The sequence below is a fragment of the Pipra filicauda genome, unplaced genomic scaffold (genome assembly GCF_003945595.2).
Source record: "Pipra filicauda isolate LSUMZ 115617 unplaced genomic scaffold, ASM394559v2 scaffold22_size4397567_pilon, whole genome shotgun sequence".
Taxonomy (NCBI): domain Eukaryota; kingdom Metazoa; phylum Chordata; class Aves; order Passeriformes; family Pipridae; genus Pipra; species Pipra filicauda.
The window spans coordinates 2,057,936-2,085,480 of NW_024104343.1; the positions used below are offsets into that span (position 1 = coordinate 2,057,936).

At 36.2% G+C, this 27,545-nt stretch overlaps 1 protein-coding gene across 10 annotated transcripts in view; it reads right to left on the reverse strand.

The window, feature by feature from the left end:
• Nucleotides 1-27,545, reverse strand: part of PCDH17 (protocadherin 17) — a 92,515-nt gene that overhangs the window by 20,409 nt on the left and 44,561 nt on the right. For 5 of the 10 annotated variants that reach the window (XM_027740491.2, XM_027740490.2, XM_027740488.2 and 2 more), the window contains one exon: nucleotides 6,553-6,636. The exons of 4 other annotated variants lie outside the window; for them this stretch is intronic. In XM_027740491.2, the coding sequence (XP_027596292.1) occupies nucleotides 6,553-6,636 (84 nt within the window). Of the gene's footprint in view, nucleotides 1-38; nucleotides 77-6,552; nucleotides 6,637-27,545 lie in introns of those variants that run through there. One more of the 10 variants, XM_039381530.1, reaches the window with a different exon arrangement.

Sequence of the window (27,545 nt, forward strand, 5' to 3'; positions counted from 1 at the left end):
ACAGGGACATGCATCTATTTACCGCACTGAATCCCGTTGTTCATCTTTCACATCTAATGTATTTTTTGTTCATTTCCTAGAAGTAGAAAAACAAAACTGGCTTTATTGTTAGCATTCTCCAAAGACACACTCAATGAAGATCTAGCTAATCCTCTCCTACTTATTATTCAACAGTGTCTGCCAATAGGATTTGGGAATCCCAAAAGACAATGTTTAAAGGGAAGGGTTAAAGACAGCTTGTGTAATGACATTCTCTATCCTGGGATAATTCATCATATTCAAGAAGTATGTTCCATGGAGGGACCTAAGACTGCCAATTAAAATAAATTAAGCTGGATGGACAGGCATCTGAGTGAATGAGATTGCTGTCACTATCTGAAGTAACTTTATTACGGTGAGAAGCTATGTTGGTATAGACAGTTCTTTTAATCTGTTCCAAAGGCCTACATATTTCTTGCAGAAAGCTGTGTTGGGGAGGTATCACCTCTAGAGCTAAGCTCCTTGGGAAGAAATGATATTAGGGAAACCTGCTGGGGTACTTGATTTAACATTAAAGTGAATTTATCAGCTACTCCCAAATTTTTGAGAGACTAATTGAATTATCAAAGGCTGCAATGGGGAATATAAAGCCTTCTGAGAACAGATTTTTAATATAGATAAAATCCTTAAATCATTCCATGTGATTATCTTAAAATGTAGAAATAGTCCTGTGGTTAAAATGCACCTGAATTTAAGATTTTTTTTCCTATCTAAACACTCTCTCTACCCACTAAAATGATAGGAAATTTTATGTGTTTTGGACAGGAAAAAAGAAAAAAATATTTTAAAACATCTATTATGTGTCCTCTTTCAATGTCTTCAGGTCTGCTGGGTGCTCACTAGGGTAAATTTTATCACATTTGTTGCTCAACTAAATTCTAATCTTTCACTTTTTAAAGACTTTCAGAAAGCATATGACTTTCCTCATTTTCAGTGAGACCACACAAGATTAAAATCAAAGATGAATGCATCATCTGCATGAACTTGGACATACAATAGTGACAGAAAAGCTAGTATTAACCTAGACAGAAATTTCATCCGTGAAAATTCAACCTTTCCCAAAATTTTGCAAGATAATTATTTGACAATTTACTTTTATTTTTTAATTATGTCTCTTTGTTGTACCTGTTGGTGTGGAATTGTAGAACAGATCTTGGCAAAAGAGACTATTGGATTGGGAGTATGTGAGTCAGGCAAAATCACAGGACAAAGGCAATTTATTGTATTTCACTGACATTTTGTAAGAGAACACTTTAATATACGTACATAAACATTAATGTTCATGAGGATATTGTTGAATCTATATTATATAGACAAAGGCGTGTTTAAAATACATTGTCATATGCTTGTCGACAAATGTATGACAAGTAATTATCCTATTAACAATTATAAAAAAATTATAAAAATAATTATAAAAATAGAAAAAAAAGTTAAAATGGAAAGTATGAAAGTAAAGCTTGCAAGACTTGCACAGCAGAACAAAAGATACAAGACTAGCTTTGCCCCTGTAAACCTCCTATGCTGCAATCAAGTGCAGTGACAACAAGCTGGAGGTGTTCACTGCATGAAGAGGTGAAAAGAGGTGATTGTGTGAATACAATTCTATATCCATAATGCATTCATCCCAGAGTGCAAGGACATATGTTAAAATGCTTTCCTCTTACCAAGCAGCTTTAGAGGTATTTGACTAAAAGCAGGTAAAGAATCACAAATAGAAAATAATTTAACAAGATACTGTAAGGCATCAGAAAGGACATAATATGTTATAATCTTGTTCTATGATAGAAGTATGTCCTGTCCCATGAATACAACTGGTGATAATTGTGAGTAATTAATAATTATACCAAGAACCAACAGCTTATCTGTTATACAAAAAGCAAAAATCTGTAGCATTCTCAACACATGCTGTGTTGTTTGGATTGTCCCTTGTCTTATGGAGACCTCCTAGAGGCATGCAGAATTGCTTAGTAAAGTGGATCTGGGAGCAGATCAGGAGAAGCTGAGGTACTATTAGTTGTTTCTAATTTATTCCTCTAAATACAATTTTTCCCTTTTTATGAGAAGGGAAAAAAAAAAAAAAGACAACTACCCCCTTAATAAATTCGTGTATATTCTTTTGGTATTTTCAAATCAGATGTCTTGCCAGCCTTCCAAGGTCCTCAGAACTCAGTTTTCTTGTACCTGATTTTTGGAGTGTCATTTCACTGACAATTACACTTTTTGACTTTCCACTTATCACCAAAGGAAAACTAAACTTTTTCAAAACTTTGAATATTTTTGCTCATTCACTGGCCTTCCATTAAGGCCAGGTTGGATGGGCCTCTAAACAACCTGATATAGTGAAAGGTGTACCTTGCCATGTCAGGGGAGAGGGAAATACATGATCTTTAAGGTCCCTTTCAACTCAAGCTATGCTATGATTCCCTGATTCTATGATCTTTGTTTCCACTAATATTGCTATTCATGACAGTTTTATCCTCCTTTAGCTACTCAAAGGATCTGTTAGTTTTCCTGTGCTTAGTTCTGTTCACTAGACTTGTTTCTGTTGCATTGTCTAAAAAGATAACATGGTTACAATAACACATAGTGGCATGAGCAACAGAAGTAATCAGAGCTTCTTTTCTGAAATATTTTGTGTTATTATTGACTAAAATGTCTTGGAAGGCACAGTCTACTTGAAGCTTTCTAAGTAACTGAGGCACTGTTAATGACTCTCTTCAGTCAAGAGTCTTCAGTGTCTAATAATCTGTGACATCAGTTTTTAACTTGTATTGAACACATATAGCCTATTAGAGCTGTCTATATCCATAAGATTTGTGGAAACTTACTTTTGAGTCCTGCATCCTTGGATAAATTCTGGTTTAGAAGTTATGGGTAATCAGGGAAACAGGCAGACACTTCATGGAATTATTTCTAAAAAAACCTGAAAATTTACCTGGAAAATCAAGTTCTTCTTTCCATAACTGTTGTTGAAAGACTGATCTTCTTACATCGTATTCTTTTTTTGTTGAATATATGGGAGGCACTTAGGAGATCAATAATGCTACCATAAACTAGTTGTTGGCTAAGTTTTTCAAATATCTCTTTCTGACCAAAGCAATGTAAAATATGTTTAAATGACTACTTATTGAGAAGCAGCTTATCCTCATCAAAAAATTTGCGAATATGACCAGGTTGATTCTGACACTGAAATAGCTCAAGACACTTCCACTCAACGTACAGTACTGCTCTGTGTTGTTTACACAGACAGGTACATACATTTACACCTCACCAAGGAATGTAAGAGGGACACAGCCCCAAACTCTGATACTTGCATGCCTCCAAGGAAGGTGTCCATATGCGAGATAGGTGTCTAACTTCCCATTATAGCATATGGAGTCCTACTGAAGAGAGTCAACATCATGTGCATGCTTATGGAGACATTTATAGTTGATCTGAATGTCTTTGCTAATTAGGTGTATGAATATGGATCAAAATTGCATTCCAAATGTCTAAATATAAATGTAGGTTACCATCTTTTGGCAGAAATAGTTGAAAATAATGGTTCCCTCCCCTAAACATAGTCTTCTATAATAAGACATTTCACAAAGAATTCTGTTAGTGATTATGAACAGAGCTGCAGAAATGGCATCTAATTGATTTCTTTTTGTTACTGTGTTAGGGAAAGTCCTATTTTGATTAATCACTCTTGCTACAAAAATATGCTATTTCTTTCACAGCAGCTTTCAAGAAAGTAGTTTTGAAATTTCTTGGAAGACACGCTCCAGCTTGTTGTGCCCAGCTGTGTTACATCACACAACAACACATTCACACATGATTAATGAAAACCACATCATCCTACACCAGTCAAGAAGAAACTAATTTAACTTGCTTAAAAAATTCCTACCCCTTCCATAAGAAAAAAAGATCTCCTAGTGCTACTTTAAAAAATTGAGCAGAGTAGTTTCTGTACTCCTGTACTTGAAGCAAAGGACAAGAAGGAAGTTTCAAGAGATTACAGGACAAAAATTAACCACAAGAGGCCAATGTATTTCTATCAGATCAAAACATAAATATTAGGGCAGGAGAAAAAGCCAAAAACTGAGGAAATACTACTTCTGAGAACTGTTTATCTAAAGAACAATTGCAAGTTTAGTCTTTCTATCCTCCAGCATGAACTCTATTATAAACCTCCAGCCAACAATAAATATCACTTATTTGGATACAGTTTTAATTAAGTAGCATCCAAGATAACTTCACACAAGGAAAGGAAGTTTTTTAATGCAACTTTTCAGGTCAACAATCTTTACACCTAGCAAGCCTAAGCATGTCATTTTCTACATCAGTAGAAAAAAAGTCCCCTTTTAAAATGGAACATTTATCAATAGGTTATTCTGAAGAATTCAAAGCACAAGCAAAAATTTAAAAGTACTTATATAACATGTGTTGGCAAGCATGCAGTAAAGGGAATGTCTCATAAATACCTGCTCTGCCTAAAGCGAATCCTATTAAAACCAAAATAAAATCAAAAAACAATATGTGATCATAAAAATCTTACAGTCCACTCTATAAAACATTTTCTTTCCCTCACTAAGTCACACATCCCTTCATGCTTACCTTGTTCCAGTGACATTGTTTAAGCTCACCATGTTTTTGTTTTTGTTTTATTGCCCTGCTTTTAAAAAAACAATATTAAGCAAAACTGAGTGAAAAAATGTTACTTGCCCAGTGAACTTTGGATAGAGTGCATTTCAGCAGATTTTTAACTTGAAGAGTGTTTTACCAGTATTGGTTTTGTCACAAATAGATAGCAAAATTACACAGCTGTAATCAGTTCCATAATTTGAAATAAAGAATTAATTCTTTTTTGTGGGAAAAAAAGAAACGTGGTGAATTCTAAAAGATGTGCAAAACTGACTCTAGCTAAGGCCTAACTGAAGCTGTTCCACACGTCCAGAGTTTTAGTCAAAAGGACGTGAGTTCAAATGAACACAGCAGGACTTTTTATCCTATGCACATCTAGAGGAACTCATTTTAGAAATATATATGTATGTCTATGGTGTCAAACGAGAAATGCCTTCTGAAAATATATTTGCTTTAATGATATATAAACTGTTGATAAATATGTTAAAAGAAATATATAATTTAATAGTTACTTTTATTTTTTTTTTATTCTTTCATTTTTTGTTTCTCATCTTGATTTTCTCTTTGTTCATGTTTCTCTTCCTCTGTTCTTTCTGCAAAATATATAATGCTCTATCAATACTCTTTTGACAGGTGGTGTGTGGTTTCCAGAAGCTGACACAATTTTACTTTTTCATTGAAAAAAATAATATCCAGAACTAAAAATAAGGCACAGAATTAATATCCAAATCTGAACGAAACCTGAATGGTTATCACCTTTCATTATTTTGAGTATCCTAATGAGTTTTGCATTTTTCCCTCATGAAGTACAGATTTAGTAAACTCATAATTGTATACTGACTGCATTTACATGACACCAGGTGAGACATGGACTCAGGCACATGCACTCACACAAGCAAAAAGCAAGGATACTCTTTCAAGCTTTAAAGTTTTGGTCAGGTATAGAATTTCTCCCAACACGAACAGGAAGGTTATAAATTAAAAACGTTTTCATTCTCAGCTGAAGTTTGTGCCTTGCAGTAAAGTAGGTAATAAAAAGACAAAGTATTTCATGCTTTAGCAAAAACGGTCTTTTCAATAAATTTACACGAGGTAGTAATGAGCTATATTGTGCAGTGTTTAATCTGCTCTAAAAAAAGTGGGAAGTCATTCTTCTACACAGCTCTCAAGTATTAAGTCCGTACATCTCTTATGTTGACAGCTGAGCTTCAGGCTATAAAATAGAAGAACCTGTTCTACATCTACTATTTAAAACAAGAGCAGAAAACCTAAACCTCCATCAATCTGCTGCCTTCATTTTATGGCTTATCTGTGGCAAAAATGAATAATAAGAAAGATATTTTCTGATTCTACAGACAGATCCATCAACCCACTGGTACCTGTAAACCATGCTTTCCTGTAGAGATTGGAGGTAATCGTGTAACTGGAGTTTTAAACATACTATAGCAGTGAGCTACTGCTACTCACCTGCAATTACACTAGGGATGTGTAATAAGAATGTATTTAGAAAATGTGCATGCACACAGCACATACCCAAAGTAAAACAGGTTCACACAGTCTTTTTTATACATCTATACCTCTTCCAAATGGCATGCTTTCTTTTAAAAACTATCAGGACAAAAGCATAGAATAAGCCAGTGATATAATTTTGAACAGTATTTTTCGTAGGAAATTTATGTCCAAATCTCTTGAATACAAGATTAATACAAATATGCAGTTTCTTTGTCAAATTACTTTCAAGGTCTTCAACATATAGCGTTCTATCAAGTTCGGCTACGTGAGTTTTTAAGCTGTGACTTTTCAAAAAAGAAACTCGACACATTTTTATAATCTCACATGTAAATTTTGGATCAAAATAGAAGACAGCTAACAGATGAAGTATTTGCTCACCTGAAAGAAGCAGATCAACAGACTGAAGTCTACTTGTGATGGTATGTAGGGTGAGGATAGCAAAGGAAAGCAAAGTCGGGAATGCTTGAAAAATAAAATATTTTTAGTTAACAAGAAGAAAATTAAAACTTTGGAGAAAGGATTCATTTCACATCTGAATCCCTCTTCCAAAATGGCCTCTGATTTTGTCTTAATCCTGTGAATAGCCATGTCTCAAAAAGGATGGTAGTTGCATTAAAGCATACAATACTTTTAACTAAGGGCCACTGCAGAGTGTATTCAGGAATAACTCTCTCTCAGGTAAATAATCTACTCAGGGTAAAATGGACTGTACAGTGTAGCAGTGTGCGAATGATTTAGCGTAGTGACTACATGTAGTTTCAGCTCCCTTTTTCTGATAGCTCTATCCAGACAGCAATTTCATAATGCATTCAAACTCAGTGCCAGAAAATATCAACTCAGTGGAGGAAAAAAAGCAAGAGATATTCTCTAAAAATTATAGTTCAATTTGCTTTAAAGCATGACACAAGTGTGAGAAACACAGAAAAACATACAAGTATAGTTTGGTCGCATTTATTCCAGAAAGATTGAGAAAAATGTATCTTATATGGATTATTTGGATATTTGCAACAGATGAAAATAACAGCTAATTACATAAGCTATCAACAACTTCCCAGGAAAAGAGCTTATAGGGTTTCTGACCTGATATCATATTCATTTAATCTAATTTATGAAACTGCTTGAGGAAATATTCAGCTGCTTTCTTGAAAGATCGACTTGGGGATTATTGGAGCTGTATAATTGTTCAACTGATCAGACTTAAAAAGAAGCATTTTGTTTTACATTAATCTTCCAGAAATGGGCAAAGAATTTGAGAAATATATTGTTGTCTAAAAGTCTTGCCAAAAATGTCTAGCTGAGAGCAACCACAATTACTTTTTTTTTAAAAAGTGTCTCATTTTCTTATTTTCAATCTTTATTCAACATCTGTTTCCCCCCTCCTCTGCAACATAATTGTGCAGAAATCCAGCATAAGACAGGTTGAGCGGTTAATAACAGGCAGCTTAAACATCTTTTTCCCATTGATGTACTGCAGATGTTTCTTCCTTTTTCTTTTTTTTTTTTCCTTTAGCTTCTCATTTAATTTGTATACATTTCTATCCTGATCTTAAAGTGTGGTCTCATAACATATGGAAGCACCTAAAAATAAATCTAGAAAAAGCACGTGTTCATAAGGCTCTTATTGGATGTGTAGCACATTTAACAGGAGAGTACAGTTTGTCCAGATAATGTTGAAGGAATTTGACTGAGATAGGTAGTGTCTCCCAACTCTCACTCAAGAAAGACTTCCAGACCTTTTAAAGATATTCTATATAAAGGTTGATAGTCTTTCATTATATGCCTATCTTTTCTTTTTCCAGAAGAAAATTTGCTTTTTATTTGACATAAACTTATCTCAAAAGTAGTTGTGGCTTCATGATAAATACTCCTCATTTTACAAACATTTTATTTCAGTAATAGCACTTGACATTTAGCCTAAAAAAGATGGAAAAATGTTGTACTGACAGATGTTCAAAAGGTCCACTAAAATATAAGAGTTTCTCCATGCAGAAACAGGTACAAGATGCTGTTGTCCCCTGAATTTCCAAAGGATACTCTAATTAAGATAAATAGAGGATTCTACTTCATCTGGGGAAAAAAATCTTTAAAGAAGTTGGGATTAACTGTGGAAAAAGTACTAAAAGTCTAGCAAATCTTCAGTTCAGGCAAACACACACACCAAGAAGATACAAATTACAAAAGACAATACTATGCAAAAATAGAATGGTTTTCATTTTATGTGATGCATGTAAACGTACAAAGCACAGTCAGTGTAACTGAATGTACAACCTATTGTAATTAGAGGATTCTATCTTCAAGTTCACATAAATACCTTAAATGGAATTATTCGTTGAATGTTGAATGAGTTTATATAAGACTTCACAGAATCACAGAATATTCTCAGTTGGAAGGGACCCACAAGGATCACTGAGTCCAACTCTTAAGTGAATGGTCCATGCAGGGGGTTGAACCTATGTTAGTGGGTTAGTGTTATTAGCTCAAAGTTTTAACCTATTGAACCAGTTTAAGGGTCATGAATCCTAGCAAGACCAATAAGAATGAATGTTTTCTCCACAGGTTTAATAATGTTTAACTCTTGCTTGCAAAGTGAGGACTGGATAACAGGTTTTTATTTTTTTTCATAGTGTCACTGATTTAGTTCTACATTCTTGGTATTTCAGAAAACTATCGTATATTTTCCATTTTTTTCTGGCATTTTTGTGTATAAAATGTTGATTTTAACATTTTTTCAGCCTACCTGGTGCACGAATTTTTAACTTTATTTGCACTTACATATTTTTTATACTATATATAATATGGATGAGATACTACCCTTTATTAATGAGATGCTTTACAATCTGATGGCTCCTGCTGGAACGAAAGTATCTGCTTTCATTTATCTCACAATAGGTGATAAATAGTTAAAAAGTAGCACAGAAGACACATGTAAATTCCTAGTTTATCTATAAAACATATTCTTTAAGGGGGTCACAAAACTGCAACTTCTAAGCTGCCAGGTTTAAATAAAAGAGAAATTCTGCCATTGCTTGATGTCATAGCTAGTAAAGTAAGCTTGACAAAGATGAATAAAAGAATATTTTTAACTAAATATGAATTTTAAAGAAATCTGAAACATTAGTATCTTTTCTTTGGGCAAAATTACATGTAGGATAGTTACAGATTATGAGATTATTTGATTTTCCTTTATTTCTCTGAAAGATGACTAGTTTCCCTCCCAGGCAGAAGTTTAAAAATCATTTTCAAATTAAAAAAAAAAACAAACAAACCAAACCCAGAAAAAATACGCAACCGAAACCAAACTCTAATTTCAAATCCCCTTTTGGCATAAGGTAAGAAAAAACACTTGATATTTTTAAATAGCTATCAAATGCTAGAAGCTGCTTTAATAATGAAAGATTGCACAGATAGCTTTTGTAATGTCCCCAGACAAGTTAGCCATAAATATGTGCATACAAACCAGAAAAATCCTTTTGTAATGGAAAATATTACTTTGCAAAAAAATATTATTTCCATAAGGGAGTTCTTCGGCATATGCTTTGTCTATCTTTATAGTTGCACTTCTAAATTATCAAAGTTGCAGAAAACTCTTGTTGTTACACATCATCCTCACCTGCTGCCAGCAAAGGAATGAAAGCAGAATAGGCAGTTTGGAAGTAGGCAAGAAAAGCTAAAGAATGTGAGAAGAAACTGAGACACCTTGCATCTGATATATCCCTAAATTACCCTGGAAATCTGTTTAGAACTACCTGCCAGGTCATGTGTTGACACTTACGGTGCACCCATGTGTGCCTAGAAAACTGGGATTCTTGGAATTAATCCATCCAGACTGAAATTTAGTGAAGTTTATTAGATTATAGGGGTGGGGGGAAAGAAAAGAAAAAAGTAAAACATATAACAGCATCTTCAATACAAACACAAAAACATCTTTAATATAGGATTGTGCTATGGTTTATAGTAGAGTTTTTCTGTACACCATCATCATACCTGAATGGAGCCTACAAGAAAGATGGAGTCAGATTATTTACAAGAGCATGTAGTGACAGGACGAGGGGGAATGGTTTTAAACTGAGAGTAGGTTTATATTAGATATTAGGAAGAAAATCTTACTGCGAGGGTGGTGAGGCACTGAAACAGGTTACTCAGGGAATTTGTGAATGCCCCATCCCTGGAAGTGCTCTCAGAAGAAAGTAATGTCCTCCTATCTTTATGGAGGGAATTTTTCCTCATGTAAAAATATATTATTTACAAAGCTGACAAGCTCCAATTCTGGGTTCCTGATATTTCATTTATATTCTTTTCTATTTTCAATATAGTTGCTATTCTACTATGATAATTGTCTTCTGCCTCATGAGCCCTGATTTTTCTTACCTCCAGATTTCATCAGTTTAGAGTTCTCTGACATTCTTGTCAAAGTTCTCAGGAAAAAAGTTTTGTCTGGTATCTGCTGCTTGAACTTGTAGTTTTGTAAATGTCAGTTCTGTGCAACTCTACATCAATGATCTTAATATTATGAAGCATGCATTTATCTACAGAACAAACTCTTCAGGTATGATGATTTAAAATAATAGTGCCTCTTTACAAATCTTTTAATAAAGAATAGAAAAAGGAGTTAATTGATACCTTGTTTAGAATGGAATTGCACAAGCTATATGTGCACCAAAAGTCTCAAACTTCAGTATAGCTATTCACAAAAAAAAGAGGTTCAGACTTAAGAAAATGGTGATCAAAAAATCTGAATTATGTCCTTTGCAGTTCAGGAGGGCAAGCAATGTTCACTGGAAGGTGGCTAGTACCAATCTTAACTCTAGTAGACAGTCAAATAAGTCATCTTTACTTTCTTTGCAAAACCAATATTTTCATAAATGCTAAGAGATTCACCAGCTATACCAAACTGACATTAACTACCCAATCATGTAGATCCTGAATAAGCCCAGGAAATTGTAAATTAATAAAAAAAACAAAAAAAACCAACTAAACCCTAAGTAAGTTTAATGTTCTTGAAAACTCAGTCTGGACTTGGGTGATGGCATCAAGTTGGCAGTACACTGACAGTTGATCTAAAGAGAAAGATACGACATTAATTATTCTTACACTCCTCTATTTCTCTATTGTTAAATACTGTCTACCATGAGATCTGCCTAGCTTGCTTGATCTAGGGAGAACGTCCTATACCTCTATGTCAGAAATAAGCAATAATAGAACCTATCCTCCACAACTAAGAGCCACACTCGTGGTGAACAAGATAATGATCAGTGTACCTTCAAGTCCTATCTAAATATCATGATTAGATCATATATCATATGTATTAGATGATATAATTCACATGATATGGACTAAAAAGCTAACAGTTTGCATGTAGCCAACAGTTTCCTTCTCTTTAACTCAGGAAAATTATGCTACCTTCAACAGGGAGATACTTGGAAAACATCAGCTTATGAAGGAATGTTTCCTAGTTCAGCAGAGCAAATGGTCCTAAAAGACTCACAAAGGTATTGTGATGCACTCACTATACCCTAGCCTCCTGGGCTGAAATTCTAAAGAATAAAATAATCTGTGTTCTGGGAGGGCTATGTTGCTTAGACATGTAAATTAAGAAGTTGGTCTTTTTATGCTCTCTACTTACTCTGTGGAAAAAAAAAAAAAGAGAGACTCCTACAGAGGGAATTTCAGTTTAAATTCTTAACATAGAGATTCAAATACTTTTGGAGTAAGTTCTCTCTCTTTTTTGACTGCCAAAAATCAGGAAGAAGAATCGTTAACCTTGTGAACTTCAACATGGTCAAGTGCAAAGTCCTGAACGTGGGTTGGGCAATACCCAATATCAATACAGATTGGGAGATACATGGATTGAGAGCATCCCTGCTGAGAAGGACCTTGGGTTTCTGGTAAATGAAAAGGTGGACATGATCCATCAATGTGTGCTTGCAGCCCGGAAAGCCAGCTGCATCCTGGGCTATACCAAAGGCAGCATGGCCAGCAGGTCAAAGGAGGTAATTCTGCCCCACTACCATACTCTCATATGACTCCACCTGATGTGCTACATCCAGTTCTGGAATACTTAGCACAAGAAAGACTTGGACCTGTTAGAGACAGTTTAGAGCCAAGCCACAAAAAACATCAGAGGGCTGGAGCACCTCTCCTGTGAGGACAGGCTGAGAGAGTTAGAGAATCACAGAATATGCTGAGTTGGAAGGAACCCATAAGGATCATTGAGTCCAACTCTTACCCCTGCACAGGACCATCCCCAAGATTCACACCATGTGCCTGAGAGCATTGTCCAAATGCTTCTTGAAGTCTGTCAGGATTGGTGCTGTGATCACTTCCCTGGGGAGCCTGTTCCAGTGCCCAACCACACTCTGGATGAAGAAACTTTTTCTAATATCCAACCTAAACCTCCCCTGATACAATTTCAGGCCATTACCTCAGGTCCTGTCACTGGTCACTGGAGAGAAGATACCAGTGTCTGCCCCCTCTTTTCCTCTTACAAGGAAGTTGTAGACTGTGATGGGGTCTCCCCTCACTCTCCTCTTCTCTTCTCCAGGATGAACACACCAAGTGACCTCAGCTGCTCCTCATATGACTTCCCCTCAAGTCCCTTCACCATGTTCATTGCCCTCCTTTGAACACTCTCTAGCAGCTTAATATCTTTCCTATGTTTTGGTGCCCAAAACCGCACACAATATTCAACGTGAGGCCGCACCAGTGCAGAGCAGTGGGACAATCCCCTCCCTCAACTGGCTGGTGATGCTTTGCCTGATGCCCCCCAGGACACAGTTGGCCCTCCTGGTTGCCAGGGCACTGCTGACTTGCATTCAACTTGCCATTGACCAGGACCCCCAGGTCCCTTTTCCATGGCACTGCTTTACAGTATCTCATTACCCAGTCTGTATGTACATCCAGGGTTGTCTCATTCCAGGTGTAGAATCCATCACTTTCCATTCTTGAACTTCACATGGTTGGTGATTGCCCAGTCCTCTAATTTGTTGAGGTTTCTCAACAAATTCCCTCTTCAAGGGAGTCAACAGCTCCTCTGAGTCTGGCATCATCTGCAAACTTGCTTAGTATCCCTTCCAGTCCTTTGCCCAAGTCATTTATGAAGATGTTGAAGAGCACAGGACCTAAGATAGAACCCTACAGAACCCCACTAGTGACAGGTCACCAGTTTGATGTTTCCCCATTCACTATTAATCTCTGTGCTCAGCATGTGAGCCAATTGCTCACCTACTTGATGATGTGTTTATCCAGCTGCGGGCTGGACATTTTGTCCAGAAGGATCCTGGGAGAGACAGTATTGAAAGCTTTAATGAAATCCAAAAGGATTACATCAACTGATTTCCCTTGATCAGCTAGGTGGGTTACTTTGTCATAAAAGGAAATCAGGTTTGATAAGCAGGACTTCCCTCTTATGCAGCCATGCTGGCTGTGACCAATGGCAGAGTTGTGTTTCAGGTGTTTTTCAATACTTCCCAGAATAATCTTCTCCATAACTTTACCAGACACATTTGCCAGCTTCCAATGAGCTGTGACCTCTCCAGATTCCCAAGACCACTCAACAATCATCAAGAGAGTTGTTGCAATGACATAAGGCAGCTCTTTAAGGATTCTAGGATGAATTCCATCAGGTCCCACAGATTTGTAGGGATCTACCTGGAGCAACAGATCCCACACAATTTCAGGGTTGACTGAAAGCTGATCATTCTTGCAGTCATGGTCCTCTCAGTTCAGGGCACTGAGACTCCCTTGGTCCATCATCCGTGTGGAAGACAGAGGTAAAGAAAGTGTTAAACACCTCTGTCTTGTCTCTGTCCCTGTTTGTGAGGTGACCATCCTCATCCTGTAATGGACCAATGATATTTCTATACTACCTCTTGCCATTAGTATATTTGAAAAAACATTTTAATTGTCCCCCACATTTCTGGCCAGCTTCAATTCCGGCTGAACGTTGGCCACTCAAATTTTCTCCCTACAGTGGCAAGCAGTATCTCTGTATTTTTCCCACGTCACTTGACCTTGCTTCCATGAGGCATACACCTTTCTTTTTTGCCTTATTTCCAAGAGAAGATCCCTGCTTAGCCAAGCCAGCCTTCTGTCTTGTCTGCTTGACTTCTGACATTTGGGAATTGCCTGCTCCTGTACCCTTAGGAGGTGATGTTTGAAAAGTGACCCTCACTCATGGACCCTAGTGCATGTAAAAACATTTTCCCAGCAGACCTTATTCACTAAATCTTTGAGCAGCCCTAAGTCTTCTCATGTCCACAGGTGAGGTTTTGCTGGCACTTTTCCTCCTTTCAACTCTTGATTTTAAACTCGATCACTTCACGGTTGTTGTGGCTGAAATGGCTACCAATCTCCGCTTTGCTCATGAGATCCACTCTATTGACAAGCAGCAGATCAAGGAGAGTGTCTTTCCAAGTTGTGTCCCTTAGGACCTGTTCCATAAAGTTGTCATTCAGGATTTTTAGGAATCTTCTGGCCAGGTTGAACCAACTGTGTGATGCTCCCAGTTAATTTCTGGCAAGTTGAAGTCCCCCATAAGGACAAGGGTAGTTGACTTGGAAGCGTCCCCTAGTTCGTCAAAGAATAACTTGTTGGCATCATTGTCCTGGTTGGGAGGTTTACAAGACTCCTACAATGATATCCACATTATTTGCTTGTCTTTTGATTCTTATCCAGAGGCTGGGATCGTTCAGCCTGAAGAAGAGAATGTTCCAAGGAGACTATATAGAAGCATATCAGTATATTTACAGGTGTTTATAAGATTTAGGAAGACTTTTTATTAGGGCCTTTAGTGGCAGAACAAGGGGCAATGGTTTTAAACTGAAAGAAGGTATGTTTAGATTAGACATAAAGAAGAATTTTTTTACAATGAGGATGTTGAATTCTGCTTTTGTTAGAGAGGTTGGACTAGATGATCTATAAATGTCCCTTCCTATTCAAAACATTCTATGACTCAATGGCTACATAATTCATGTGTTCTAACTTTTGTGTTCTTTATTAGTATGAAGTTGTCACAAACAGCTACCTATAAGCAATATTTTTTGTTTCTGCTGGTTGACTACAAGAGTGTCTCAACTAAGGAGAAAGTGATATGCCCTTGTTCCAGTCTTCACTTCTGTACATGATATTCCACAGTTCAACCAGAACTAGAGATTTTAACTAGAATGGGAGTCCTTTGGGACATAGACTGCCAAAAATGCGTTAATTTAAAGCTGATGCACTCAGCTATTTTCTCCTTCTAGAGAGAAAATGAGATATCTTAAGCCAAGAGCTTAATACACCACTGGGAGGTACTCAGATACTACTGTGATGAGTATCAACAGAATGAACAAAAATATCTAATACATAATAAAAGCAATGTCGGAAAGGGCTGACTTCCAGAGAACTAACTGCTTTTTTCAAGATAGCTTGGCCGTATATATGCAAGGTGTGCAAATATACATATAATCCTTTTTTTCCTACTACGCAGTCATTATAGCAATCCTTTTTGCTCTATGTCCATTTGACAAGCGTGATTTTTTTCAGAAACAGATACATACCTTTCACTTCCAAATTGAAAATATGGCTGAAAGGCCTGGATGATTTTAAGTTACTACCTTTTGCCAGAACAAACAAGAATATTAATCATGAGCATGAAATAACTAACATGAACAAAACTAGCAAAAAACCATTCTGCTGGATGGCAGCACATTAGAATGAACACAGCATAAAGATTATTATATAAAAGATAACAAGTGAGGTGGATCACAGAGTACAGTTACTATTACACTTTTTTCCTGTTTGACTCTTTTTTTGAAGAGCAAATTTAAGAAGTAATCTGGAAAAAAAACCCTGAAACATTAAAAGATGGTTAGGGCAGGAAGGATTTGAGGCCATTAACCTTGACAGAGCTTTCTTTGCCCTAAGCAATCTTTGTGCTTTCATAACATGAGCCACCGATGTTCATTTAGAGACTGAGATGAAAATACAACTGCATTTCACTCATGGACTAGTACTCATGTTTTGCTAAATGTACCCACTTAGTCACTGACATAGACTCGCTTTCCTGGTGAACCTTAAGAGAAAGTGCAATTACTTAAATGTAAAAACTCTATATAATTTTTTTTTTTTTGCTCATGTATTCCAGCAATTTAGGCTGTGTCCAGGAAGATCATATAGCGCCTCCAAAAGTATTGCCCTAATCTATACAGAACTGCCAAGAATTTGCAAGCTTAGGCTTCTCTAAAAAGAAAATGCTTTGCTGTAAACAAGGACAATACAGTATAAAAATACTTACTAAAATAAAAAATAAGATTAGAAGCAATATTCCTGATCAGAGGGGAGTGTTGTGGTTTAACCCCAGATGGCAACTAAGCATCATCCAGCTCCACTCAGTCACTCCCCACCACCAGAGGGATGAGGGAGAGAATTGGAAAAAAACGTGATGCATAACACAATTGCTCACCACACGATGATCACTGCCCAGCCAGTTCCCAGGTAGTGACCTCTGGTCAGCTTTCCCCACAGTTTATGCTGAGCATGATGCCACATGGTATGGAATATCCCTTTGGCAAGTCTGAGTCACCTATCCTGGCTGTGTCTCCTTCCAGCTTCTTGCACCCCTCCAGCATTCTTGCTGACAGGGCAAGAGAAGATGAAAAGTCCTTGATTTAGTGTAAGCACTACTTAGCAACAACTAAAAACATCAGTGTGTTATTGACATTATTCTCATACTAAATTCAAAACACAGTACTGTACCAGCTACTAGGAAGATAATGAACTCTGTCCAAGATGAAACCAGGACAGGGAGTCAAACTAATGGAATTAGTTTAGCTGAAAAAAAGAATAAGAAAGGGAAAACTGTGCAAGGAAAAGTGATGAAAAGATTAAAAAGACATGCCTTATGCAAAATAAGAAAAAAGGTGATCAAAACATAAAATGCTAATTATAAGATCAGAGATAAAGAAACATACCGTAATTAAAAGGTAATAAGAGGAAATATCAAGTAGCAAGGTAAAAAATAGTATGTGACTACCAGGGATGATTTAAAATACTAAATAAGAAAGATTGAAAAGGTGATATTTTAAGAAAAATTATGCAACACCAATACATACGAAAAAGAGGGAAAGATAAAATATAATGATTGAATCAAAGGAGTGTATTAGAAGTCACATGAGTGCTATTAATAATTATAATAATGATGATGAAGATGATTGTACAGATTTAAAAAAAGAAGTTGGGAACTAAGAACTGTTATGATCAAAATTAAGTAAAAATCACAAAAAGAACAATTTGATCCACTTGAAAATACCACTAATATCTTGCAATCTGACTAAATACATACTTCCTAATGCATATTTTAGTGCCCATCGACAGCAGATAAAGTATTACACAGAAATGCATGCATAATAATAACACAAGCCTAAACCATTCAGCTGTATCACAAATAATAATTATCTGGGACACTAAAAGATCATGGTAAGAGCTAATCTAATAAGTCTTCCATTATCCTTTAATACTTTAAAACTGTGCCGTGAGCTAAACAGTTGTCAAAATTGAGTTCTGTTTACACCGAGCCGAGTATCAGCGAAACAGAAATCACTGCTGAGCTCTAATTACAAAAACAAATTGTTCTCTCTGTAATCGAGCTGAAAAGGTTAGTCTGCTTCTCCTCCTGCCCCCCAACAGACTTTATGCTTATTGGAGGCAAAAAGGCAGATGAAAGCTCATATGTCATTTGTCGAGCAGATAGGAATTGTATGAGAGGGGCACAATACAAAGACCCCACCAGATAACGCTGATTAGCTACTGCCTTGCAGGGATGAGGTCACAGAGAGCCCAGCGACTACTATATACCAGATATTGTATTTCATTTTAACTCAGCTAATGGCATACTCCCTTCTTTCCAAAGTGCAGCAGCTAAAGTGTGGTCTACCAGATAAGTGCAGTCCATGACTATCCTCCTTCTGAAGAGAGGTACAGATGGCAGAGGTTATCCAGAGAGGCACAGGGAATCTGTTTGCTGCTCAAAATCACTTGAACTTCCATCTTCCATAGTGTACATGTAAGAACTGCAGTTCACCTTGTTCATCTTGTGCAAATATGAGCTAGAGTAAGTATTTGTGGAAACTTGACTGCATATGAATTCAGGGACTATACTATGAGCAAGCCTGCATCAGAAGACTGAGTTCATATTTCATATTGTGAAGTACTGCCCATATGAATGTCCAACACCAATGGAAATAGAAGAGCTCACTATTTACCATGTCCTCTAAGCTTTTATTAATTCCTACTGGGGAAAGATAGGGTTGTATTTGTCTTGCTGCAGTAAAGTCTTACATTGATAGTCACTTTGATGTCCAGCTCCCCACTTTCCAGCCCTCTTGACAATAATTTCCTCTATGACAATCACAGATTAGCTAGTGTCTGACACCAAGAGAGATGTTCATGTCTGAATATAAAATGCTGTTTGCATACTAAAAGCCATGGTTGCCTGTATCATCACTTCTTTACAGATAAGTAATTTATTTCTTGAAAGAAACTCTATTACAATGCAACTAAATATAACACTGCTCCTCAGCAGGTATCGCTGTGGTGAAAATAGCCCTTCACAGTTAGATGGTAAAAATTTGTTTTACACAGGACAGTCTCTGCTTATTCACTCTCAGAGAAAATATATTTTGCATCATCACTTACGTTGTTTTCCTTATCTGGCACAATAGCTACAATCTATATTTCTCAGCTCTGTGCCTCAGGGACCGAAACTAGCAAAGTAGAAGGAAAGCACATATGCTAATAAAAATGCAGTACCAACCCATCTCATGAACAGAAACAGAGTCATCTTTGATTTCCAACATGCTCAGAGCCCTTTCCAAGACAGCTGCTAAATTATTACTTTAAAACACTGAAAGCCAGCATAAGAAAAGCTCTTATTTTATGAATAACTGCTCTGCTACCTAATACACACAGCTTTGTTCAGGTAAGACTACTGATTCATTATAGCTAGTACAGAGTTTTGCATCTAGAACTCAAAGAAAAGGTTACTGAGAAACTTTATTACAATGGCAAAGCATACTGTTCCTTTGAATGATGAATTACTAAAAAGAAAACAAAAACTGAAAAAAGGCAATTAAACCTACTTAATTCCAACATTCTGCAAAACTCACCAGATCTAAAAATCTAAGGCTCATTTAAAGCAAATGGAGTGGGTCATTAACAGCTTATTGAAGATGTCAATCAAATGGAGATGTGGGAAGAATTTAAACACTTGTAAGTACTGGCAGTCCTCATGCTGATTTTTTTCTTTTTGTTCTATTAAGGGGAAAATTTCAGTCTTCCATCCCTATTGGAACCAGAAATTCCTCCCAGTGTAGATTTCTATTTATAAATCTTTCATAAAATATCCCTTCTAATACTAGAGATTTTAAGGAACTTCATGCCTTTGGAATGGAATATCTAACTTCTTTATCTAGGTTACTTAAATAAAAATAATTTTGAAGTTTGCTACAGAAATCTGTACTATTTTCTAAGCCCAGAATGACTAAACTATACATTTGCTTGGGTATTTACTCACAAAACAGAACTTGTAATCTGATTAGGTCTGTAATACAAAAACAAAACAGCATATAATGAATAAGAGTGGAATTTTTAAGCTCTTATCTGTAAATAAGTTTTATAATTAGGATATGGTCTTTTAAAACAAATTAATATGAATGCATTCAGCTTAAAGGTTTTATATCTCATCCTTTTCCCCATGATAGTTTACATCTTGCTGTAATTCTGGCTTGGTAACTTGAAAATCTAACCTACTGCTTAAACTTGAAGGCCTACATTTTTTTTCATACTCAGAACGAGTATTCATTCATGCTCATTCATTCATTCATTTCAAGTAGCTTACATGAAAAACCTAAAGGCAAAATTGCAGGTATTGAAAATAGTTGGAGGCTATCTTTCAACATCTTGCCTATATGTATGTAGTAGAAACTCTTATTCAAACTATGGAATTATTTAAAAACATATATGAAAACCTTTTATCTTTTTTTTCCTGCTGCAGCATCTGTGAAAACACATATAAAAAACTCTGTGTCAAGATGTGCCTAGTTTCAGAAAACTGTATAAACTGCAACAGACTGAAGTGACTGCCCATTTCTTAATTTGTTCAAAAACATTTTTATTCAAATGTGTAAAAAAACATGGCATTTTCCATCTTTTCATTTTGCCTTAAGCAGCTTTGCAGTGTGGATTTGCTAGCCCTTTTGGGCTAGCAAACATCCCTAGAGAAGACCTAGTTCTGACAGAAGCAAGGTTCTTCTTTCTTTAGGCTGTGATTCCACAATACGTAAAACTAAGCCAGATCATTCCTGCCTGGTATCCACTCTGTGTTTCTACCCTGTTTCAATGTTATGGTGAGTAGTACCTAAAAGAACATAAAAAACAACCCACATAATTTTCTGTGAGTTCACCTTCGTGAACTGGCTTGCTGAAGGATCAGAAGTCCTCTCTGTTTTAAAATTCCCATCTGGAGAAACACAAGCGTACCATATTAATAGAACTGGGACTATTTAACTGATTTAAACCAGTTAAAATTGTGAAAGTAACTTTCTAATGTTGGAGAGACTGTGATAGACCCCATGCTTGCTCATCTGAAGCTAATACTTATGGACAGTCACTCGTATTTTTCTCTCTTCTTTTAATGCTAAAAGTTTCCTTCTTGTTTTGAACACATTAATGCCTTCCTACGAATTGTCCTTCCAGGCAACAGCTGCTTCTATCACCAAAGAAAACCAGTCACAGAAGAGATTTCTAGGTTGTGAACTTACAGTGGGGACAAGAGCCTGCCCATGCAACCTGGGACCATAAGTTACATGCTTGCCACAAGCATTACAAAGACTGTGTAAGTGGAGCTGCAATGAGCCACAAACTGATGGAGCCCAGCCTTACATGTCCTTCTGAAGAATGTTGTCAAAAAAGTGTCACAAAATCTAAAAGGTAAAGAATAGGAATAGCTGATTCAACGTCAGCCAGAAGAAGGAGGATGTGATGATAGATGAAAAAAGAACATTCTGAATATCCGTATGTTAGGAATGTCTTCTGTTACATTTAATTATATACTGTATGTTTACTTAAGTAGTACAAAGTCTCAAGACCTCATTAAACATACAGAGAAAGGAACTGGAATTCCTTGGTTTTACCTCAACAAGTATTGTCCTTTTTTTTTAACATCAGATTGGATAGCAACCATCAATGTGATAATCTTGTCTTGCTCAGACTGTTGTACTTAGCATCACGTAGAAATCAGTCAGGGATACAATCATAATGGGCATAGAACAAGAAAATTAATTGTTTGAAAGGACAAGCTACCTCAACCTGTCATATAAAAAAATCATATTTTCCATTTGTTCTCAATTTATTTTCAATGCCAGTTCAAGAACCTGGCCACAATATTTAAGGTTCTGATGAGCAGGATGTATCCGAGAATGATTCTCTGTTCACTGCACAATGAGACAGCTGTGTTCCTCTAGGTCACTCTTATGAGTGTGAAGTTTCAAAGATTAGAAATAAAATGTTCTCAGCTGATGGCTGCCATTTGATGGAAAAGACATGCCACAAGAAAGAAACAGGGGCTCCAGTCAGATTCTCCTACACTGAGCAAGTAATCAAAGAATAATAATGAAAGTAAATAAAGTCAGAAGTTTAAATAAAGTAAATAAAAGCTGTCACATCTGTAAGCTGAGGTTTGGAAAGTCAAGCCTCCCATTAACACCTCCATCGTTACATCAAACTTGCATGGTATGGATCTACTGGAATCCACATTGCCTCTTTCTCCCCAGCCTACATATCTAATTCCCAGTCTTCTAATGGACATCAGGGTGCAATGAGATAAAAATGAATCCAACAGAGTTGTGGGGTCCCATGCAGAATATTGTCCCACTAAACAGTTCAGCACAAGCAAGTCTTACAGTTTGTCACATAGATATCTAATTGATTGAGGTTTTTGATTCCCACAGGTTGTGATGAGAGAGCTGGAAATGTGATTAATATGTAGTTAAGATCTGAATCCTATGGACTTCAGCATACTGTACTTAATAAAATGTATGTCCTGTATCTTTCTTTGTCTTTTCATAAGAAATATGACTTCAGGATTTTTTACATCCTCACACTTTTTACAAGGAAACAGGATTCTTTTTGTTTCCCTTCGTACAACACTACTGTCAATTTTTATTTATTATTTGCCCAAACTCACCCTCCTTGTACACTATCCCTACAAAGTAGCTGGAAGAGTTACTTTGGAATCAAACCCGTTTTTGCTGAATAGAACACATGGCAAGATATGCTTGAAGAGTTACACAGCTGGCAGTCACCGCTGAGAATAAAGCATATAATTCTGGCTCTCAGCATGCATCAGGGTGAAATTCAAGCTCAGTTGAACAGTTGCAGGTATCCTTGTCTACCTTTGAGCTGTTCAACCTGACAGAGCAGTGTACCACAGCTTTTCGTTCAGACCTGTTTTGTTCTTTACAATGAGGAAATCCTGAATACAGCACTGATGGCATCACTCGTTTGAATCAGCAAGCAAGCTATTAACGAGACATAGCTAGGCCAAATATTCCACAAGTTCAGGTGTTACTGTAACCTCTTTTTAAAACTGAAATGGAAAGAAGTTATCTTTTCCTAAGGTTCCAGATGAAGGAATTTTAAATAAATACATATTGTAATTGGATGAGATTCTGAGAAAAAAAATGTTAAACCTCTTAGATAAACTGAAAGACTCCTATTCTTGTCTGAGAACATGTGAGTGACACTCTGTGGAGCTCAAAAGGTTGATTCTTTTTCTATGGATTCTTTGGCTGGATCTGGGTTAATAACTGTAAAAGTGCCACAGCAGAAAAGTGTCTACTTCATATAACTGCTCTACCTATAATGTTCATGCAGCTGGAATGATGCAGAGCACACCTTTGGCCTGGGCCAGCTCGCATTCTGCCCATCTGTTTCAGACATGATTCAGAAGTCAGCATAGTCAGGATTCATGGCTGTGTGATCCTTCTGCTTAGCATAATGCTCTTCTTGGATTTTACCTAGAACTTTTGCAAAAATTCTGTGTGAAAAGGAACCCTGGTGTTTACAAAAGCGGGTGACTTTTCTGTGCTGCAGGGTAAAGGAGACTTCAAGTGTGTCTGTGGCCAGACCATGGAGCTCAATTTCAGGGTCAGAGAGCCCTTGACATCAGAGTGCCTGTGGTTTATTTGCACAAAGTAAGGCTAAGAGGGTATTGGTATTACCTGATAGGATCTGAGCAATGGTGAATAAAGGATCCATTACCAACATGTTTCTTTCTGTGTTAACCAGACCCAGCCATGAAGCTGCAGCAAACCCCAAGAAGCTACAGTAGCCTAGTCAGCAGGCACTACAACCCAAACAGATCCCACCACAGTCCATAAAGGAACATTGGACTCAGGGTGGAAAAGCAACTTAAGGTCTTGCTTTGATGAAAGACCTCCAAAGCACAATGGTGAACACCGGAGCCTGTAAAAGCACATGTGCTTCTGTCTAAGGTTACACTGAAACACTTTGAAAAATTAATCCTTATCAATTAAACAGGCAAACTTGAAGACTTGCTCAATTGCATTAAACCACTAAGTGGATATTCTTATATTCTTCTTGTTGTACTCTTATTCTTTTCATTAATTTTTTCTTATTCTTAGTCAGGTCTAAAATGCCCCTGATTCTCCTTACCCTTATTCAATTTGGCACTGATTTAAGTTCAGCCAAAGTGACTGTACTTTAAGCCCAAATAAATATATAAATAATTAGATTAAAAGCTATATGACTAATTCACCTGTAATGTTAATTTGGACAAATTTTTACAGCTGCCTCAGAGTAGAAAAAACATTCAGATTTTTTCTGGATTGAGATAAAATGGTAATAATAATGGATGTTTGCATTCCTGAGTGGAATTCTGCAACAATAAGTTGTGAAAGACCTCTAGAAGCATTTTTCCAAGGGTGAGGAAAGTCAAAATGACAAAAAAAATAAGGAACAAGCCTAAAATAGGCATTGACAAATTGCATAAAAAATGAACAATACAAATATTATTAAAATATTGTTTTTTATATGTGATATTACTAATATACCAAGCAAAAATGGACATGGCCAGTACATGTTCTTAAACATGTTATTCTTGTTTGCCAAAACTCCCAGGAAGTGTGAGAATAAAAATCAGAAGGAGCTGAAAATAGGAAATTGCTGGCAGTCATTGGAGACTACCAATATAATGTACAGGGATTTTCCAGTAAAAAGGAAGCACAACATTGAATTTTTACTTGAACATTAGTTACAGGTATAATTGTCAAGTCTCTGTCATAAAAATTCAATATGAATAGGCAGACTTGAGTCAATTGAATCACAAGCAAAAGATAAAATTCAAGATGAAAATGAGACAGCTAAGGATCTCTCTATAATTGATTTGGAATAAATGTGTCTTCTTCTTTTTTTCTTGTCTTTCTGTCATGGTCTAAGAAAGAACAGAAAATGACGTCACATTTCTGCAGTATTTTCGCATTTCTGCAGAGTTTCTGTTTCTGCTTTCTGAATTTTAGACACTTTTTGAGGTTGAAAATTGACTTAGATAAGGAGGGTATTTTTTAATTAGTAACCAAGAAAAAGTTTGTAACGAATGGAATACATCCAAGAAGAGTAAGCATCATGCAAGTCAGCACAAAAAAAAAGGCTGATGACATTTGAATTGGCTATGAGAATGTTTTTTAAATGAAAGACAAGTCACAGGTAAGAAAAGCACATAATCTCAGACAACTTGTCCGCTAGACTGAAGTCACAAACTGTAAACTGGAAAAGGAAAAAAAAAAAGGCTAGAGTAAAACTTAAACCATATTTGGAGAGGGAATAGCAAAGAAAAACTTTAACAAATAAAATCCAAATTGAACAGGACACATAAAAATTGGTAGCCAGACCAAACCCAAGTATTTCCTTGATTCTATACTTTTTTTTAATTCAAAAAAACAAGAACGCCAGCAGCTGTTTCTAAGTGAGGAATGTGATATAACAGATACCTCACAAGGGCAATACAAAGAAAATACCCAGCAGAAACCAATGTAATTATAATTCCAAGAAACAAATTATATAGGAATGATGAAGTACACTGCACTTACAACAACTAGCCAAACAGTTCACAAGAGGATAAATAGCATTTACTTGATTTAATTTTTAGCATTCAACAGGCCAGGTGGAAAAAGTAATTATCTATAAGCTCCACCGTAATGCTGGCCATGAAGCTCTCAAATTTGATATATCTATAGAAAAGAGAAAGAGAAAAAGGGGGTAAAAAAGGCTACAGTAACATTTAACTTAAAAAATCAGAACTACCTGAACATGGCAAAGCTTTTTGAAAGGAAATTGAAAAGGACAACTAAAAGACTAAATGCTTGCAGATAGCATGACAGGCTGCCTAAAGGTGCTATATTAGGAGTTCAGAGAAACTGTATACCACTTATCAAAAACGCTTTTAAAGGACAGAAAAATAACCATCATGGTGAAACAGCAGACTAAAAGAGGCCATTAGAAGTAAAAAGATACTCCTAAAAAAAAAAAGGTGGAAATTGTGAGCAAATTAGGATGAGAAAAATGCATAAATTCAAACAAATAAAATGTTACCATACTGTAGGGAAGTATGAAAAATGTTTGGAAGACTATTTGTTCATGACATAGAAAATAATGAGAATTTCTACCAAGAAAATCAGAAAAAATTAAAGCCTGCCAGAGGATCAGTGGATCAGTGAGGCTAATAGAGACTCAGCATATAATACAGTGCTGAAAGAAGATAAGGTCACAAGTACCCCCCACTCCCCATCAAAAAAAAAAAGTTTGAAAAGAAGGAGCCTGGGGAGATTCCTGCAGTGCAGATATTTTGGGGATAGAAATGAGTCATGAAAATTGCCGGCAACTAAAAGATTAATTGACAAAATTCTAGAGAAAATGGGTAAAATGACTCCTAATGAATCAGCACATCATATAGAACCCAATATAAAATTGGAGCATTGTAACACTATCACTTAAATTATCTTTGGTATCAAACGAATGTGAGCAGTAAAATCTGAGAGTATGAAGAGTTGCAGATAGATGTCATGCTATGGAATGACTACAATAAAACAGTACATGAGATTCAGACTCAACAAACGCAGGTAATGTACATGATGGAAAACAGTAACAACTCTCAATACACAATCAAGTGACTCTAAAACAGATCTCTATATTAGTCTGGATAGTCAGATGAAGACATCAGCTCATAGTTCATAAAGACAGCAGTCAGAATAAGAAGATATCTTGGAAAAAAATAGAGATTAAACCACAAAACATTGCTCTTTTAATCCATAGCTGCTGTGTTTAGACTTCTGTATGAAGTTCTGCTCATGCCTTGTTCAAAAGAATATAATAGAACTGAAAAGACAAAAAAGAGTAGCAAAGATGATCAAAGTTATGAAAGGGTTTTCATAAGAGAAGAGATTAAATAGACTAAGATTTTTCAGCTTGGAGAAAACAGAACAAAGGGAAAATATGAAAAGATTTTTGAATCATGATTGTCACTGAGAAGACTAATAAGAAACAATTATTTACTCTTTCTCCTAAAGCAAGAACTAGGCACTGCTAATGAAATTATCACGTGGCAGGTTTCAGTCAAAAGCAGTATGTTTGTACACACATCTAAGTTGTGGAGATCATTATGCAGGATGTTATGGAAGCCAAGGGTCCATAACACCATTACACAAATTTATGGAACAAAAATCAACACAGGTTTGGTGAAAAAAGTTTTTTTTTTTATTTTCTTGCATTCTTTTCTTTAGATCTGTAATTGCACAGGGGTGTAATTGTCCTAGTCTTTGTGCAAATGCTGGAGTAACGGGAACTTCCACAAGGTGACTCAGATGTTACATCTAGGTGGAGGATTGAATTACCTTCCGCAGCTATAAGTGAAGGGCATGCATATAGTGCAGTTGCCCTAGACTGCATGTTGAATAGTAGTTTGTTACCTCACGTGTAACTTGCATGTCTCAACCCCTACTAGAAAGGGCTGTTTTCATGTTTTTAAACTCCCACAGATTAATACTGTACATACTAGAGAAAATGTTCAAATCAGTGTAGTAGTTGCTGAATCAGTGCTTGCACTGCACCTTCCTAGCAAATTTTATTACTCTTGCTTTCATATCCATTATTCTGAATGTCAGGGAGCTATTTTTAAGTACTAGCTTTGTTCAGTTTAATGAAAGATATTACATTGTCTGCACCAAAAAAAAAAAAAAAATTAAAAGAATTCCTTATAAAGAATTTGGTTTCATAAAATCGAACGTATATGTAGCTACCAGCATGACTCCAGATGAGATACA